Source organism: Lissotriton vulgaris, chromosome 7, assembly GCF_964263255.1.
Source record: "Lissotriton vulgaris chromosome 7, aLisVul1.2, whole genome shotgun sequence".
In the NCBI taxonomy this organism is placed as follows: Eukaryota; Metazoa; Chordata; class Amphibia; order Caudata; family Salamandridae; genus Lissotriton; species Lissotriton vulgaris.
In genome coordinates this window covers 1,732,242,882-1,732,260,587 of record NC_141695.1, presented here as the reverse complement: position 1 = coordinate 1,732,260,587, position 17,706 = coordinate 1,732,242,882, and the positions used below count along the sequence as shown (strand labels likewise).

Genomic DNA, 17,706 nt, shown 5'->3' with positions numbered 1-17,706 from the left:
GCTCCTGTTTTTCTAACATACATGAGGCCCTGAACATTTAAAGTATTTAAACAACCTTATTGAGAATATAACTCTGCACTGAACAAAAGCAATCGTATATTTTTAAATGGTACCTTTGCGAACTTGTCAATTGTATCAATTTTCTGGACCAGAATAAATAATTTCCCCTAACACTAAAGTTGGCCTCCCAGACGATTGGATTGAATCTGTCAAAAAGGGCCCAAACAATGCAAGTCAAATGGGTGCTTGCCACTCTGAATGGCGATTCTAATCTGTAAAAAAAAACATTTTTACAATCCTGAACTTCTGCTGACATGGGCAGCGACTTCCATTTGCATTTAAAATCCAACAAAGCTTTTGATGTGCCAAGTGGTCCAAGGAAACTCCTATTGGAAAAGTTGGGCCTTGGTTTCTGCAGCTCAACCACATAGATCCTGCATTTTCAAAACCCAGTGAAGTCAAATATGTTCAACCCCAGCCTCCCCCTATCAGAGGCATCAGAAGCAGAGAGATGCTCCTGAGTGGGACCAATGGAAGATATATATGAAGGACCATTGCCTGGTTGCAACCCCATGCATCTCTTAAGCATTAGAGCCCTTAGTGAAGGGGTCATAGCTATCTAGACCTTTCACACTTACGCCCTCATTGCAAGTAGATATACAGCTAGATTCATCAAAGAGCCGTTTTGCGAGTCCTTAATAGCGATTATTAAGGAATCGCTATTATGGACTTGCAAAACGGGATTCATGTAGGAATCACTAAATAAATTGCGATTCCTACACATTCCTTATTTGCGATTAGCAAATTGCTAATCGCAAATAAGGAATAACTTCCCATTCATTCCTATGGGCCTAAAGGCCCATAGGAATGAATGGGGAGTATTCCTTATTTGCGATTAGCAATTTGCTAATCGCAAATAAGATAGCGATTTCAAGGGTGCCAGGGGTGTCCAAAGGACACCCTGTAGCACCCCTGAAATGCAAATTTACACAGGTGTTGCGCACACACATGTCCAAAGGACATGTGTGTGTGTAACATGCAACAGAGAAAAATGCACTAAAGTGCATTTATCTATTTTTTCGCTATTTACCACGAAGTCAGACTTCGTGGTAAATAGCGGCCAAATATTGTGAATTCGCAATTTAAAATTGGTTAATGAATTGCATTTAAGGAATCTCTAATAGAGATTCCTTAAATGCAATTCCTCGCAAATATGCGATTTCGCAAATAGCGATTTTTGCATTTGGGATGATGAATCCCAAATGCAAAAATTGCGCTCGCAAAGGGCCAGATTCTCAGAATCTGGCCCTTTGCGAGCGCAATTTCCTTTCATGAATCTGGCTGATAGTGTCCTAGCACAACAGGTGGATGTAGGGGACACACGTTATAATTACCAGGGGATAACCAGGTGTGATGAGGTCCAACCTCCGAGAGTAAACATTTCGGCAGGTAAAGCCTGCTGGAATTTTCCATCCATTCCAAATGCTCTGTAATCACCGGGGATTGTGGATTTTTGTTGCATTAAATACAGAACCGTTTTAACAGCATTATTGGCCCCCAGGCAAAGCAGTGCACTAGGCCCTGCCTACACAACCACTCACAGGAATAAACATGTTTAACGGAAAATTAGAGTTGCGTTCTGGTCTGCGTGGAACCCCTATGCTCGCGGGGCCCTGGGCAACTGGCCAGCATGTAAACACCAAAATCCACATGTTATTCCCTTTTAATAGGTACTGTTTCTCTCACCTAATAAATAGGGTCCCAGGTGCATTGAATATCACACCAATCTCCAGGCCACTCATAATGAAGGTAGAAACAGGACTAGACTGAAAGGAGGGAGAGATGCTAGGTAAGCTGATGCTTCCCACTGGGCTTAGACTCACCATGCCGCGGTAAGGCTGTCCGGTGCGATAGTAGGGGATCACGTTCTGGAAGGTCACTTTCGAAGCTACATATGATATATCATATATTTGGGTTCCTGACAGCGTGACCCCTAAAAGGAAACAACAGCATAACATGAAGAACAAGTAATGGCAAGAATTTACATGCATCTTCCCCACCTGTAGGAACCTTTGGAGATTGGACATGGACCTGTTGCAAAACCCTTGTGTGAATGGTGGAAGACAGGGGTCGGTGCAGCAATAACACCTGGTGGCCACCCAAACATGGAACTGGCTGGAGCTCTTGAGTGAGAACACTGACAAAAGTACCTAAGGGACACCGAGTGGCCAGTCTACCATTGGTTGATGTCCTGAAGGGAGCAGACAGGCATAGGTGCAAGAGTGACATTCAGTGGCCAGTGAGATAATGGCCTTGCTCAAATCCTAGAGGTATCAGACCAACTCTGGCACAACCTTGATACCTAAAAAAATATTTACTAACCTTTTGGAGGGTGATCACACAACACAACACAATTTTGTGATGCACTTGCAGCTCTTTTCAATGACTAGTATCGCGGCTAAGTAGTGGGATGGGCCACACATGCCGACACAAACTCGCACTTACCCATCCACATGCATACTCGCTCACACCCAACAATTCACAAGCTCATGCACCAGCATTCACACGCACATACACATGTACGCACCAATTCACAACACGCACTTGCAAATATACATAAATTCATACCCTGCACGCACGCATGCAAGCACCCAAACATACTGTGGTGATGGCAGGTCCAGCGGGAGGGGATGCAGAAGGCACCAGAAGGAGCTGGACACTTCAGGGAGGAAAACAAGAAGATCCTGCCAACGACTCCCATTGGCTGACCTTACTGTGGGTCAAACAATGAGAGGAGGACCTTCACTCGCTGGTGAGAGTGTGACAAGGTGATAGGCAGCCCTGGGCACTTCTAGGCTTAAAGTTGAAGAACCCAGGTCTGATTCTATTGGTGACACGCCTTCCTTGTCATGAGGTGGAGAAATTCACAGGCCTTTGCCGGGCTGAGGAGGTCATACCCTGTGAAAAAATCTCAGCCCGGCAAATTTGGCTTAGGCTGCAAGATGCCTGCGCATTTAGCACATGTACAGCGCCTGGCTGCCTGACCCTAACAAGAGATGTTTCTGTCAGGCCAACCTTTGCTCAGCCTGATAGATACTTTTCATGCTTTCCAAAAGGGTGGGATGGCTAGGCCCATCCACTGTTTAGTAGGAGCCAGGCCTGATGTTTTGTCATGTGTTGGATCACCCGAGTGCTATCAAACTTTTTGTCAATAAACCCCTAGTATCTATAGGTGGTGATAGTGCTGACAGGGAGTCTGGGATTGAATAGGTCAGAGGGCAAATGTTAGCCTAACATCTGTACTCATAAACAAGGGTCGGATATGGGAATTTCTGTGGTCTTCAAAGTTGCTTGCCGCTTACCTGTGCCATCCTCTAGCAGGTCTGCCGTTGCTTCTATCTGGTTAGCGAAGTACCCAGGGGAGGTAACGTTGAAGTCGTTAGTGTCAACCTGACGCGTGAAGCAGCCATTAGCATCCGTCTGCAGGTAAAGACACATTATATGTATGGGGCTCTCAGTTAGTCAACTTTGTCCTTAACAAGGCATATTTTGAAATCTGATCCACAATCCCCCTTTCTAAATTAGAAAAGACATAGGGCCTTATTTGGAAGTTTGCTTATGCGATATACTGTCAAAAATGTGTCAAGTGTTCCACCAAATATATTGCAGGTGCATTATAGCCTATGGCACTTGTAAAACAGTGGGCAGCATATCTATAATGTTTTGACGGAGTATCCTATCCGCCAAACTCTATACAAGGCTGAAACTCACTACCACCATGTTTTTCTGTGTTACCCAGATGTGGTGTGGCTTGCATATATTCTCCATTTTATATTTGACTCCTTAAGCTGACATCTCTTTCACGTGGTGCCCTTTGCCACACTTTTCTATTTTTCAACTTTTCGGCTATTGGGTTAATCTGCTGTATGTATATTTGCAATAGACACTAACATGATTGAATTGTTCATTCTGTTTGCCATTCTAACAATGCTGATTAAAGTAACATATCTCATCTTTCTAATATTACTAGTTCATGCTTTTTATGTAAGAATACGATAATTTCAATAATTGTTTAAAAAGGCATTGTTGTATGTTTCTTGTGTTTACTTTGGATGTGCAAGAGTGGCAAACCAAAAGATTAGATCTGTTTCCACGGATTCCTTGAGAATCAAAGTGTCATGTTTGGGTATGCCAGCAATGCCTATTAAACTGTTTAGTTTAGGGGGTGGGTGTAGTACCATGGGCTAGCTGAAATCCGCCAACACTCTTGGATGGTATTTCTAGACTAAGTCTCTATACTATGAAGTTCGTAATGGTCTAATGCACAGTTCTACTATATTTGTAAAAACCATATATATCACAGAATTATTCATTCTGAGGCTCTCAATTCTATCACCAACATTTTTCATGGCCATGTGTTTCTGCATTACCCATAACACTTCCGAGCTAGGCCTTTTGCGCTCAATACAAAATTATGTTTGACATCACTTACAATGTAAACACAAGGAGATGATGGATGGAGACACTCACCCCACGTCACAGATCTGGGTTAAATCCATCATCATTCTTTAGCTCACTCCACCACCTCAGTTCAGACCCAGCTATATGCAAATCAGTCTTGACCCTGCGCCTCATGGGAACAGTCCAGCCCGAACTGCCAAGCCAGTTCTTCCCTGAACCGGAAACAAGCATCCTGGTACTGGTTTATGGGTAACACCCTTCATCAGCCAGGCTAGCTTGAATCCAGTGGCAAAGTCAGCAAGGGACCCACATCTGGGCATACCCTGCCAATTTAGGGCGAACAAAGCAAACACAAGGAGATGATGGACGAAGCGCTGATTTTTTTCAGACACTCACCCCCAGTCACAGATCTGGGTTGAATCCATCATCATTCTTTTGCTCAATTCGCCACCTCAGTTCAGACCCAGGTATATGCAAATCAGTCTTGACCCTGTGCCTCATGTGAACAGTTCAGCCCGAACTGCCAAGCCAGGTCTTCCCTGAACCGGAAACAAGCATCCTGGAACCGGTTTCTGGGTAACACCCTTCCTCAGCCAGGCTAGCTTGAATCCAGTGGCAAAGTGATATAGGGACCCACGTCTGGGCATCCGGTCCAGGGAAGACATGGCTTGGCAATTCGGTCTGGACTGTTCCCATGAGGCAGAGGGTCAGACTGATTTGCATATAGCTGTGTCTGAACTGGGGTAGCGAAGTGAGCTAAAGAACGATGATGGATTCAGCCCAGATCTGTGACAATGTACCAGATTCACAAATGTTTTGACTTTATGCATGGACCACAATTTCCTAGCAGTCACAAATCCACTTTTCCCAGAATTACCCAAAATTCCTCACAGACAATTGTATATGATTTAAGGATCACTTGTTCATTAGCCTTGGTGACCAAACATTCACATTTAAGGGTATTACCACCATTGCCCACAATACCATTCACTGGAAACCAAGGTTTCAGATGTAAGTACCCCTTCTGTATTTTTGACAATGTCTCACACTGGATCAATCAAATGGGATTGGGCAAAAGTGTTGCAGAATTTCTCATTTCATAATGAATTATTGTTTCAAATGGTTTCCTCGAAAAGAGGGTGAATTTTCGAAATAACCATCAGACATGTGGCGAATACACTTAAAATGTAGGGCTTTTCTAAACAGAATTTAAAAAATATGCCTGAGCTTACATAGCACTCCTAGAGGAACAAGTCAGTATGTCTGCCCATTTTCTAAGTAGGGGGGGTAGTTTACAACAATTAGAGATTTACCCGTGAAATTCTGACAAAGCGGAAATTGGAGAATTCCAAAAAAAGGCCTTGCCTGCCAGGATTTCTATCAAAGAATCTCTCCTGTTTAATTCAACATTTCTACAGGAGAATCTGTGTTTTCATGTCTCCTGCAAACCATCTGGCAGAACCCCTTCTTCTGTTTCTTGTGCTTCACTGTTACTCCCCTCAGAAATCCCACTACACAATTTTCCCATAGTGGTCTTACCAGGCCTATGTAGAATTTGCGGACATTCCCATTGTCTTTTCCATAAAAAAGGTAATTTTTGCGTACTAAACCAACTGTCATTAGGCCAGACACCATCTTTCCATATGTGTATCTGTTCAAGAAGAAAAGAAAAAGGCCGTCAGTTAAGAAAGGCATGCCGTAAGTGGTATACACTGCAATTACCAGAGGGAACACCACAAAAAGCTTCAGTGGAGTCGTACATAGCATTCATTTGGAGTGCTGGGGTCCCCCCAACCTCATTTACATGACCCTGGTTCACTTGCAAAGGCAATATTTTCAAAAGAAAAAAAACATAAGTACAGGCACTCACCAAATGGAGAAGTGACCTAGGTGTGGAGTTTGGGGCTGGGATTAGGGCAGAACTGGGTACAGGTTAGGTTTTTAACTTTATCAGGCTATTTATGCAAGACATTTGTATGCATTGCAAGACTGTCAGATGACATATGGACAAGAGAGGATAATCCAGCAATTTTACAGGCAAAAGATATGGGTAACTTCATAGGTTTCTGTGTTTAGACACACACAAAGTCAATATCTGGGGTCCTTGTGGCTGCCAATTTTAACTAAAACATTCAGAAAGCAATTTGACAACCACATAATGTTGCTAGAATTTGAGAGAGCCATCAAATGTTTAACTTAAATTAATAAATGACAAGGTCCCAATGAATGCTTAATATTACATCTTGTAGTGTAGTTCCTACAGTTTCCTCATGCAGGACCTGCCCTTTTGGATAACATACACTGTGGGTATGGTCCTAGACTGATTCTGTGCACCCCCACCGCGTATCTTAGCCATGTTTTGCCTTAGCTAGTTCACATTGCCACTAGAATCTCCTTTTATCAGAGAGATTAGTTTTTGGCAACCTCAGAACACAACAAACCCTGATTCCTCAGACTCGTGAAATCAATATAATACTTTTCACCCAGTACTTGTGCTTGCTCATTTTCTCTCATAGAGATACACGAAAGAAACCGTCGAGCGTGTTTATAATAAGAATTTATAGCACCATTGTTCTTCTTGTGTTAAATGCATGCGCTGCTACAACTGTTACCCAGTAGCAGATATAGGATCAGCAGTACAGTGAATCAAAAGGAATAGTACAGTTCCACCATTTTGCAATAGTCATGAACAGATACGTGAATATAAAATGCATTTATAAAAGATAGTGCGTACTCCCACGATGGCTGTCTAGATGTACCTAAGTGTACCTAGAATGTGAGTAGGTGCGAAAGAGCCTAAGCCTAAGAGCCGAAGAGCCAAGAATACCACTAGGATTTAGTCGAACCCCATTACCTGCAATAGTGAGAGTGTGGGCTTCGTCCTGGACTCAAAAGGGATAGTGAGACCACTGTCAGCTGGAGCGATTGAATGTCAGAGCTGCAGCGTCTCTGGTCAGTGTGTCGGCATGAAGTCTAGGTCCCTCCCCTTTACTGATAGCAAAAGGTGCTGTATTTATACAGTCCATGTGCATGTGTTCGCTATTGTTTAGTATGAGGATGCCGTTGGGGATTAAACCTTGTGCGTGTATAGGAGATGTGATGTATACCCACAGGTATCGTTCTCATAAATTATTCATATGCGCTAAGGATGACGTCTTAGCAATATCAATTGGTAAGAACCCTCCCTCAGCATGGACGTAGGTGGAAGGTTTAGTCCGTAAAAGGCGTCAGTCATTATAAGGTGTTCAGTTCCTATAAGGCAGTATGTCCTTATTAGGAGTTATGCCCTTAAAAGGCTCGTTCATATGAAATGAAGGGGACATGATGTAGGGAAAGTGTACGATGTTCCCTGGACCTATATTAGGGTACCGATATGAAATATATATAACAATCTGTCCTTTTTGTCACATCCTTTGAAGCAGAGCTTTATAAAAAATAAATGTATACATTGACTGACAGATTCTGCTTCTGCCCTTCCTGACTCTGCCCACCACCTGCTGCCAACACTTACGGGCCTATTTATAAGCCCTTTGCGGCATAATTGCCCCTCCGGAGCATCACTTTTATGATGCTCTGGAGGCGCAGTATGAAGACCCGTATCTACAAAGTCATGCAAAGCCACCCTGAGTGGCTTGGCATGGCCTTGCAGATATGGAGCAAGGCAAACCAGCTCAAGTCACTCCCTTGCCTTATTCTGAGTCAGAGGCGTTTCATGGGTGTTGCGGTGGGTGTTCGCATTCCCAGATTTACAACATGGCATACATATGAGAACGCGTCAGCACCTTATGCCTCCCAGAGCAGGCATAAAGGGGAGAAATGTTTTCATGTGCGCTGCAATCTGTTGCACACATACTAAGAGGAAAACATATCTCAATATTGTTTTTGTGCAAGGAGGTGCCCTTTTTGCACAAAAACAATCCTGCCAACAACACAGACACCTTTGCACCATGGTGCAAAGGGGCCGGCTTTGGCACACGGCTACAAAATGAACCGTATCTTGTAAATATGGTGCATTCGCGTTCTTACAAATTGACATATGGTGGCACAGCATGAAGCCTTGTGGTGCTGCCCAGTGCCAATATCATGTAAATATGTCCCTTAGCCCCCAATTTAGGGATCTTGAGGTCATTTATTTCCAGCTCCACCTAATAAATTAAACTGGGTTGGCCTCTCAAGTGCCCCTTTCTTTAAATCTGTAGGACTCCATCTAGGGGAGGCTGCTCCATAATTCGCTCACAAAGCTGATGATATTGTGTTAATGAAATTGACATAAAATGTCAACAAGTCCTCAAAAAACTATTGAAATTTCTCAGTCAAGAAAAGAAAAAAGCAATTCCTGCTTTGAGGTTTCTGGAACGTGAAATGCTGCTGCAAACATCTAGGCCCAGATTTACTAAGGAGCTTCCATTGTCCCTGCATCACGTAAGGTGACACAAGGCAATGGAAGCCCTTAACTGCGATTTACTAAGCCACGCAAAGACACCTTGAGTGGCTGTGAATGGTTTAGCAAATTCAGAGTAACACATAGCGCCGCCTTGCATTGCCCTGCGTTAAGGAGGGGTTTCATGGGGTGAGTATGGGGTTTCCCATGCATCCAGCAATAGATTTTGATGCAATCCCAGATCAAAATCATGCATTTGGGTCTGGGAGGTGCATCAAAATGGTGCGCCTCCCAGACCCAAGCTTAACCAGGGTAAATATCTTTGTTTCTCCTTGTTGCTTCTTCTTTCCTGTCATTCTGCAGCACACATAGAAGGAGGAATATGTCTTTAGAGATAGTGTTTGTGAAGGAAGGTATACCACGTAACAGGCACAGCTGCACCATGTCGCAAGCGTGGCTGCATGGGTGCTAGGCAGCACAGATTTCGCTAGTGCAGGGAGACTGCAGAAATGCATCAATGGGTCGTTTCTGTTCTCTCCCTGTCACGCGGTGCGGCACGTTCCCTTGCTGCGTTATGTGACTTGTTAGTAAATTGGGGACCAAATTTCGAATCTAAACTGCCGAGGTCATTACTTCAGTCGAGAAACTAAGGGGCATATTATCAAGGGCTAAGTCGCCGCTTTAGCGGCACATTTTGCCGCTGAAGCGGCAATAATTCTATGTCCCTATTAACAATGCAGCGCTAACATGCAGTAGCGCATGTTAGCAGCCATTTCAGTGACGCTACGCGTCTTAGCGATATACATCGCTAATGAGCTGCAAAGTAGGCATTCCGTCTGGAAACATCACGGAAAAGGTCGCTAACTGAACATCGCGATATTAACAATGCGGCCTGCCATGATAGAAAAAGTCACTCTAAGTGCCCTTTTTGCCGGATTCTAACACCTCCTAAAATCTGACTTAGACATCCCCTTAATGGGAAGTGGATCGTCAGGCTAAGTCCACCATGGCGTATCTACAAGGATTTCCCTATCTCTGTAGCTATATCACTGGATTTCCAGCGATATCCCACCAAAACGCCGCTATCGCTGGATTTTTTATCGCCCTGGTGATAAGCGTTGTTAATAACGCGCTAACCGGGCGATAAAATACAATGATAGATGGCGATAAATAAAATCGCGCTAAACGCAGTTATCGATATTTATCGGCATCTGTAGATAATATGCCCCTTAAGCCTGTACCTGGGCTGGTCTGGAAATGGAAGAGATAGACTGGTAACATGTGCGCTGTAAACAGTCACATATGTCAAAATACAGCATCCATCTTTCACACCCACACTCACTCAAAAACAACCATTACCACATTTAAACTCCCCTTTCACACTCATTCAAGCACATTCTGTGACATATTTATAAGGGGTTATAGCCATCAGAACGTCACTCTTTTTGATGCTTTTGTGGTGATTGCCCCTTTGCCTTATTCATAAGGCTGTTTAAAGCCACTTAAATGCCGCCTTGTAAATAATGCCCCTATTCATGCCGCTCTCACCGTGAAAGAGGCAGACAATGGGCCTTCCGCCGCAACACCCATTGCTTTTTGGTGCTGCCCCCTATTTACAAGGCTGGCGTGAATAAGAAGCAATGCCAAAAACTGGCGCAATAAGGAAAAATTGATGAGCAAAAGACTTGGGCAGGAAGGAGGTCACACCTCCGCCTGCTCAGGATGGCTAGTGAATGACCCATCTGGGCAGTGAGCCCCAAAGATTCACCGCCTCTGCCATTAAGTAACTTGTCTCTCAGTGGAGACAAAGGCTCCCTCACCAGGCACTCATGTTTGAAAGCAGGCGGGAAATTAGATATTCAGGAGACGTACCCCCCCCCCCCCCCCCCAAAAGGCTAGCCACAACTCTGGGGGGCTAGTCGGGCTGTACAGTTTAGGATGGCCCATGCCATCTTGGAAAGATCCTAAAATAGTGGCTCTGGGTAGTTTAGTGACATACAACCACAGGATGTTGTCACCTGGGGGGTGGATTAGCAGCAGGACTAGTAGCCTATTGGCTACTAGCCATCACACCCTAAACACCCCTTAAATCCAGTATTTAGGAGGCACCCCTGACAGCAGAACTCCAGTTCTGCTCTGAAGATGAAGGACAATGAAGAGGCCTGTGTCAGCACAAGGCAGTACTCCACAATGAGAAGGTGCAAAGCTTGGCGCCTTTGGCAGCCCCTCTCCACCCGCCAGACTACAACTAGTCCAGGACCAGAGACTGGTTCCATAAGGAAGGTGAACACATCTGCGAGCCAAAGACTTAAACAGGACTCCGTAGTGCTGGAGGTACTAGTCCCCTGCAGTCGGCAGGCACAAACCGCACTTCCAAGATCCGAAGAAGGACTGACCACCGGGCTCTGAAGTGGACCAGCCCAAAAGTAACCAACCAGGTACTGTTCGGGAACCATATTTCTGAACCTCAGTGAGTCTCAGCCTTCTACAGTGTTCCCAGGACCTCAGGAAAAAGATTGACCCAGCTGTGACCTTTGCCAGGACCAAGGCTTGCTGGGGGTCTGGCTGACTACAAACTGATTCACTCGACGCCTCAACACGGAGGGAACCTTTTGCATCATCCCCCCACTTCACTTCTGTGGTACAGTTGTTTAGTTCTTGCATCCCAAAGAAGGCTTTGTTGGCACGCCTGGTAAAGCTAGCACATTCAGTCTCGTTCACCACCATGGATAGCCACGCACACGTCTGCACCCGAGACTCCTGAGCTAGATAGAGCTGTGATTCCAGGTTCAGGAGCCCCTCCAAGCTTTTCCTCTAAGCGGCTCCTCTGAATTCAAACAGCAAGTACTGTTTTGTCAAATATGCAATGTTACAACGCATGCCATAAATCGCATACCATTACAATGCAGTCATTACAACGACTGCATTGTTACATTGCATACCATTACAAGGCAAGTCGTTACAACTACGTGCTGTCGGGGACGCTGGATGTTAGAATAGTATAATTTACTATCCCAACTACAGTCAACGGTAGGGAAGGTGTTGGATTTTAAATTCAACACCTTCTGCCCCCTACAGCAAGTCGTTGTAATGACTTGCGCTGTAATGGTTTACGAGGTATTGCATGCGATGTAACGGATGTCTCCCGTTTTGTCAAGTACTGTTTTTGACCACTCCCCATCCAGCACTAAGGACAGCCAAGTCACCTCTGCACACGGACTCCCTGGGTGGGGTAAAATTGTTCTGATTGTCAAGGCTTGGTCTGTGGACCTGCACGTCCTTAACTCCAAGTGGGTTCAGTTGAACTCACCCTGAAAGTGATCAAGAGTCATGAGATTTTCTCCATTGACCGCAATGATCAAGTTTGACAGATCTTCAAAGTATTGATTTTATTATCACTGTATTTTCTACAACTCCGGTTATACAAACTGTACATACGTCATTCTGGTGTCTAAATTTATATGAAAATACACTTCAAGATAATGTAAGCACAATGGAGGATGGACAGAATCGCGACACTCCAATCTTCTTCACTCTCAAGATGAATGATCTGGGAGCACTTTGCAAAGTTAGATATACTGCCAAAAATGAAGATCTCGAGAAGGCACTCAGTGCCTTCAAGGAAGAGCAGGATAGGTAGAGTCATACCTCTGAGTTCAAGATAGAAGATTTGAATGACCTCTTAGCCCAAACAGACAATGGGGGAAAAGGTGAAGACCAAAACTCTGCACCATTCCCCAGAACCCCTCACCTGTGGGAAGTGACAGAAGTCACCCTAGTATCCCCCTCTTGGAAGGGTGGTAGGACACCTCGAGGACAGGCTTGCCAAGATCTTCCCGGAGGAGAAAAACTTGAACTAGAGGGGAGGAGACTAGCCCTTGAGGTGAGGTAAGAAGGGCTACGTTGGGCCTAGTTCCCAAAGATGGTGGAAGCAAAGAGGAGTGTTTTTACCCTAAGATCCCCAAAGGGATTGTCCCCAAGAAAAGTGATGGAGAGGACATTGATAAATGGTTTGCAGCTTTTGAGAGAGCTTGCAAAATGAGGGAAGTAGGTTGTCAACACTGGGGCTCTCAACTTTGGGAGTTATTCTCAATAAAAGTCAGAGATAGACTTCTGACCCTTTTTTTTTATTTTTTTTTTTTATTTGTTTATCATGCAAAAATAACAGCACATTGCAATGTACGAGGAGCCCTTCGCCTACAACCCATCACGGGCCGGCAGTGGTCTGCCTCGTCACAATCATGACACTTACATCTAGCAAGCAGCAGGACCTATAGATCAAGGTTTAGGTCTCAGTAGCAATACGGATCAAGCAGGGCAACCCCCGCCCGCTAGTCCTGTCTGCGTTACAGTGTGCATTGCGTGTATACAAACAAAACTGTACATTTTTATCATTTTCTCCCAACCAAAACCCCATCCCATGAACCCCCCCACCCCACAACTGGTCCCATGTTTGTGCTTCTCGTGTTTGGTAGTGCGCGTCCCGGTGACGGGCTATGGCTCGCGCCACGCGTTACCTCCCAGCACCCTAGAGGGTGCCTCCCAGTGTCTCGCATAGGTAGGGGTGTGATAGCGTCTCCCACCCATTGACATACTATAGTGTAGTGCGCAGCTCTATCCGGGCTCTATGTGTGGGTCACTGTCTTGGTCTTCCCCCTCCCCCTCAGTGGATGCATCCTCATCTATTCTGGAGGTGAGGTAAGTCTGGTATAGCCCCCAGAAGTTTTTGGGGCGGCTACGGGGCGGGAGGAGCTCGCTGTATGCGTCTGCCTGAGTGTTGCAGTATTTCATGTCGCTAGACCACCTCTTCAGTGTAGGAAGGGGCCCCCTCATCCAGCACAGTGCCACTACTCTTTTCGCAAGGAGCATGCCCATGCTCACCAGCTTCCTCACCGTGACGGGTATCTCCTTTGTGTATCCCATGAGCGCGAGGGCCGGGTTTAGTGTCAAGTCCAACTCCACTATATTGCTAAGCTCTGCAAAAACGCAGGCCCAGAACTTCTGAACTCCTGGGCACCACCAGGCTAAATGCAGGAAGTCCGCCACTGGAGCACGACATCTCTCACAGCGTGGCGTGTCCCGTAGGCCGTACCTGTGCAATCGCTCCGGCGTGTGGTACACCCGCTGCAAGAATTTAAAGTGGATCAAGCGGTGCCGCCCGTTCAGGGAAATGCGCCTGGAGGCCGCGCAGCAGTACCCCCACATGCCGTCGTCAATTGGAGTCTCTAGATCAGTCTGCCAGGCTAGTCGCGCTCTAGTGTAGTGTAGTGCAGTGTGCTCATGACCTATCCTATAAAGTCTAGAAATCAGTTTCTTCGGGTTCTCAGTATCTATGATGTATACCAGTTCCGGGACTTCAGGGGGTTCTTCCAGGTCGGGGCCCAATAGCTCCAGCAGCGCGCTTCTCGCCCTATGATACTGGAAGCGTTGAAGCACTGAGGCACGCTTCCCCCCGTGCGCGAGCTGTTCCCACGTCTTCACCTTCCCTTGCACAAAGAGGTCACCCAAGGTGCGTGCGCCTAATTCGTTGAGGGCCTTGTACACACCAGGCTCCGCCAATGTTGGGAGCCATAGCGCCCATTGTATCGGCATGTTGGATGCGTACATCAGTACTTTGTCCTGCCGCTGCAATATAGAATGCCAGGCATGGTTAGTGGACAGGAGAGAGTCCAGTACTCCCACCCTGCGGTCCTTGGGTCCGCAGATGGTCGCTGGAAGTGGGGTGGGATCCGCGAACAGTCGTTCCAGGATCACATGCGGGATGTCCCGGTCTCCATGAATCCAGGTGTGGAGATGGGAGGCCTGCGCAATCCTGTAGTAGCGCTCCAGGTCTGGAGCAGCCAGACCTCCCTGCTCGTATGGCAATTGTAACACCTTCCATTGCACTCTAGGTTGCTTTCCAGCCCACGCCAGTCTCACTAGTAATTTGTTCATGGTCGCGAAGAAAGCCTTCGAAAGGACCATCGGGAGGTTATTGAAGAGAAACAGAAATCTCGGGAGGATTACCATTTTCATCATAGCTATTCTGCCCATCAGCGACAGCGGAAGCTTGATCCAAAGCTCCACGTCGTCCACAAGTTTACTGTAGGCAACCCCGTAGTTCTCCCTTATCATCACATCAGGATCTGTATGGAGCATGATGCCCAAATATCTCACCGGTTCTGTGGACCATTGGAGCGGGTAATCCATCTCAAAAGGCTCGGTGATAGGGGTCAGCGGGAAGGCCACTGATTTTGGCCAGTTGACCTTTAGTCCCGAGAGTGCGCCAAACCTCACCACCTCCCTCAAGACCGAGGACAAGTTATTGACTGGGTCTCTGATGTACAACAGAGTGTCGTCCGCGTACGTGGATATGCCAATCTTGTAAGTGGGGTAGCTGATGGCTTCATAAGAGTGGTATTCCCGCATTGCGCACGCCAGTGGTTCCGCCACCAGTGCATATAGTAGCGGGGAGAGGGGGCACCCCTGTCTCGTGCCTCTGCTAATGGCGATCGGCTCCGAGACCGCGTCCCCCAGCCTGATCCTCGCCGTAGGCATATGGTAGAGCGCGCCCAGGAGTTGGAGGAATAGCTCCCCCAGTCCCAGCTTCTTCAGCACCCTACGCATGAAGGGCCACTCCACAGAGTCAAAGGCCTTCTCCATATCGAGGAAGACCGCCATGGCTTTAGTATCATGCCTAGTGTGCTGCATGGCTCCCATGACAGTGCGGATGTTGTAAGTGAGGTTCCTAGCTGGGATAAACCCTGCCTGTTCCGGGGCTACCAACTCCGGTGCTACCAGTGCCAGTCTGGTCGCCAGGACCTTAGCATAAAGCTTAGCGTCCACATTCAGAAGGGAAAGGGGGCGGTACGAACCTGGAAGATCAGGAGGCTTGCCCGGCTTTAAGATTGTGACGATGAGCGCCTCTCTCATCGAGGGCGGCATAGCACCGTACTCGCATATCTCGTCAAAGAGAGTGGAGAGGTAAGGCAACAGCTTGTCCTTGTATGCCTTATAGAATGCCACCGTCAGTCCGTCAATCCCGGGCGCACTTTCGGACCTCATGGTGTCTAGCGCATCCGATATCTCCTCACGGAGTATAGGGGACATCAGGAATTCCCTCTGCCAGTTCTCGAGGAACGGCATCTTAATGTAGTCTAGATAGTTATCAATTTGGTCTTCCACCCCAGTGATCTTGGTAGTGTACAGGTCCTCATAGAATCTCCGAAATTCCGCTAGAATGTCATCCTCCGTATTGACTCTCTCCCCCCCCGGGGTTTGCAGTTCCGGGATTGTCTGCCTGCGCCTAGTGCCCTTCATTATCCTAGCCAGCAGTGCTCCAGGCCGTTCTCCTTCTCCATAAGAGCGCGCTGTCGCGTACTTACCTAGATGTCTAACCTCTCTATCCGCCTCCTCCTGAAACTCTTTCAGTAGGCCCTGCAAGGACTCATTCCCGAGTGGCGTCGGGTCCAGTAGCTGGCGGCGTTCACAGTCCGCGATCTGCCCCTCAAGATACTTAAGCCTGTTCCTAATCGCTTTGAGGACACTGGAGTGTTTTGCCATGACTACCCCCCTGACGTATACTTTGAATGCCTCCCAGACTGTACCAAAACTGTCCACTGAGCCTACGTTAGTGGCAAAATAGGTATCTATGTCCTCCCCCAGGTCAGCCCTAAACGCCTCATCTAGTAGTGAGTATGGCGGGAAGCGCCACGTGAACGGAGGGATCCTCTGCTTGGGAGTGGTCAGTACTAGAACTACTGGGGAGTGGTCCGACAGGGTGCGGGGGAGCACCCTGCAGCCCCTAACCATGGGGAGCAGCGTGTGTGTGGATAGCCAGTAATCTATCCTGGTATGGATGTCATGGTACGCAGAGTAGTGTGTGTATCCCCCCTTGTCTTTGTGCCTATCTCTCCAAACGTCTACCAGCCCTAGACGCAACATTTCAGCCTGCATCTGCAGAGCGGCCGCCGCCGGGCGCCGGGGGGGGCCCGCCGACCTATCCATCTCTGCATTAAATGTGAAGTTGAAGTCCCCCCCCCAAAGCATTCTATCAGCGGGGCATGCAGCGCAGTGGTCCGCCACTGCCGCATAGAAGTCAGGGGAGTCGTAGTTCGGGCCATAGATATTCATGATTAGTATGTCGTGTCCCTTACCTACGCACCTGCTCAACACAAACCTTCCCTCCGGGTCTGCTTTCAGTAGTGTGAGAGACAACTTGGATTTCGGGTTGACCCACGTAAGGACCCCCCTTGCGTGTGTGGTGAAGCCCGCGTAAGTGGCGTTGCCCTGGAGCCCCCTGTGCGCGAGCATCTTGCTGGTGTCGGGCAAGTGAGTTTCCTGCAAAAGCGCCAGGTCTATGTGGTGTCGGAGTAGGTACTGCAGCACCTTGCGGAGTTTTCGGTAATCATTTAGCCCCCTAACGTTCCATGTAACAGCCTTGAGAGTCTCTGTGTCACTCAGTAAGTCATCATGCGAAGCATCAACCATTGTCCCTAAAGAAGCATATCAGTGTCAAAGCCCTACCATACTTCACCCCCCTCCGTCCACAGCATCCGCCTACGCCCTCCGAGGTGCGCAACATTTCAGAGCACAGTTTGGACCCCCCCCCCGAACAGTTCTGAACCCATAACCCCCATCTCCCCCCCCCACCCACAGTCAACCAACCCCAACCTGGTGTGACCGAGTCCTCCAACTCTCGCTTCCCCCCGCCTCCCACAGTCACCCAACCCCCAACCTGGTGTGACCGAAGTTCCAGTGCCCCTCCCCCCACCCACACTCCAGCCCATGCAACAAATCCCCATACCAGCTCGATCCGAGCCGTAACCGCAGTATGCGCTGGGGCAGAGGTAGCCTGTGTAGTCCTTTTGTCGTCCTCTTCCCTA

The 17,706-nt window shown here is 47.4% G+C and overlaps 1 protein-coding gene across 1 annotated transcript in view; it reads right to left on the bottom strand.

Annotated features, from left to right (window-relative positions):
- The window catches only part of LOC147706487 (alpha-2-macroglobulin-like protein 1), a 287,367-nt gene that overhangs the window by 211,146 nt on the left and 58,515 nt on the right, over positions 1–17,706 (bottom strand). Inside the window, exons 8-10 of the mRNA XM_086929620.1 lie at positions 6,001–6,112; positions 3,363–3,480; positions 1,884–1,993 (exon numbers count right to left, since the gene is read on the bottom strand). Coding sequence (XP_086785746.1) covers positions 1,884–1,993; positions 3,363–3,480; positions 6,001–6,112 — 340 coding nt within the window. The remainder of the gene's footprint in view (positions 1–1,883; positions 1,994–3,362; positions 3,481–6,000; positions 6,113–17,706) is intronic.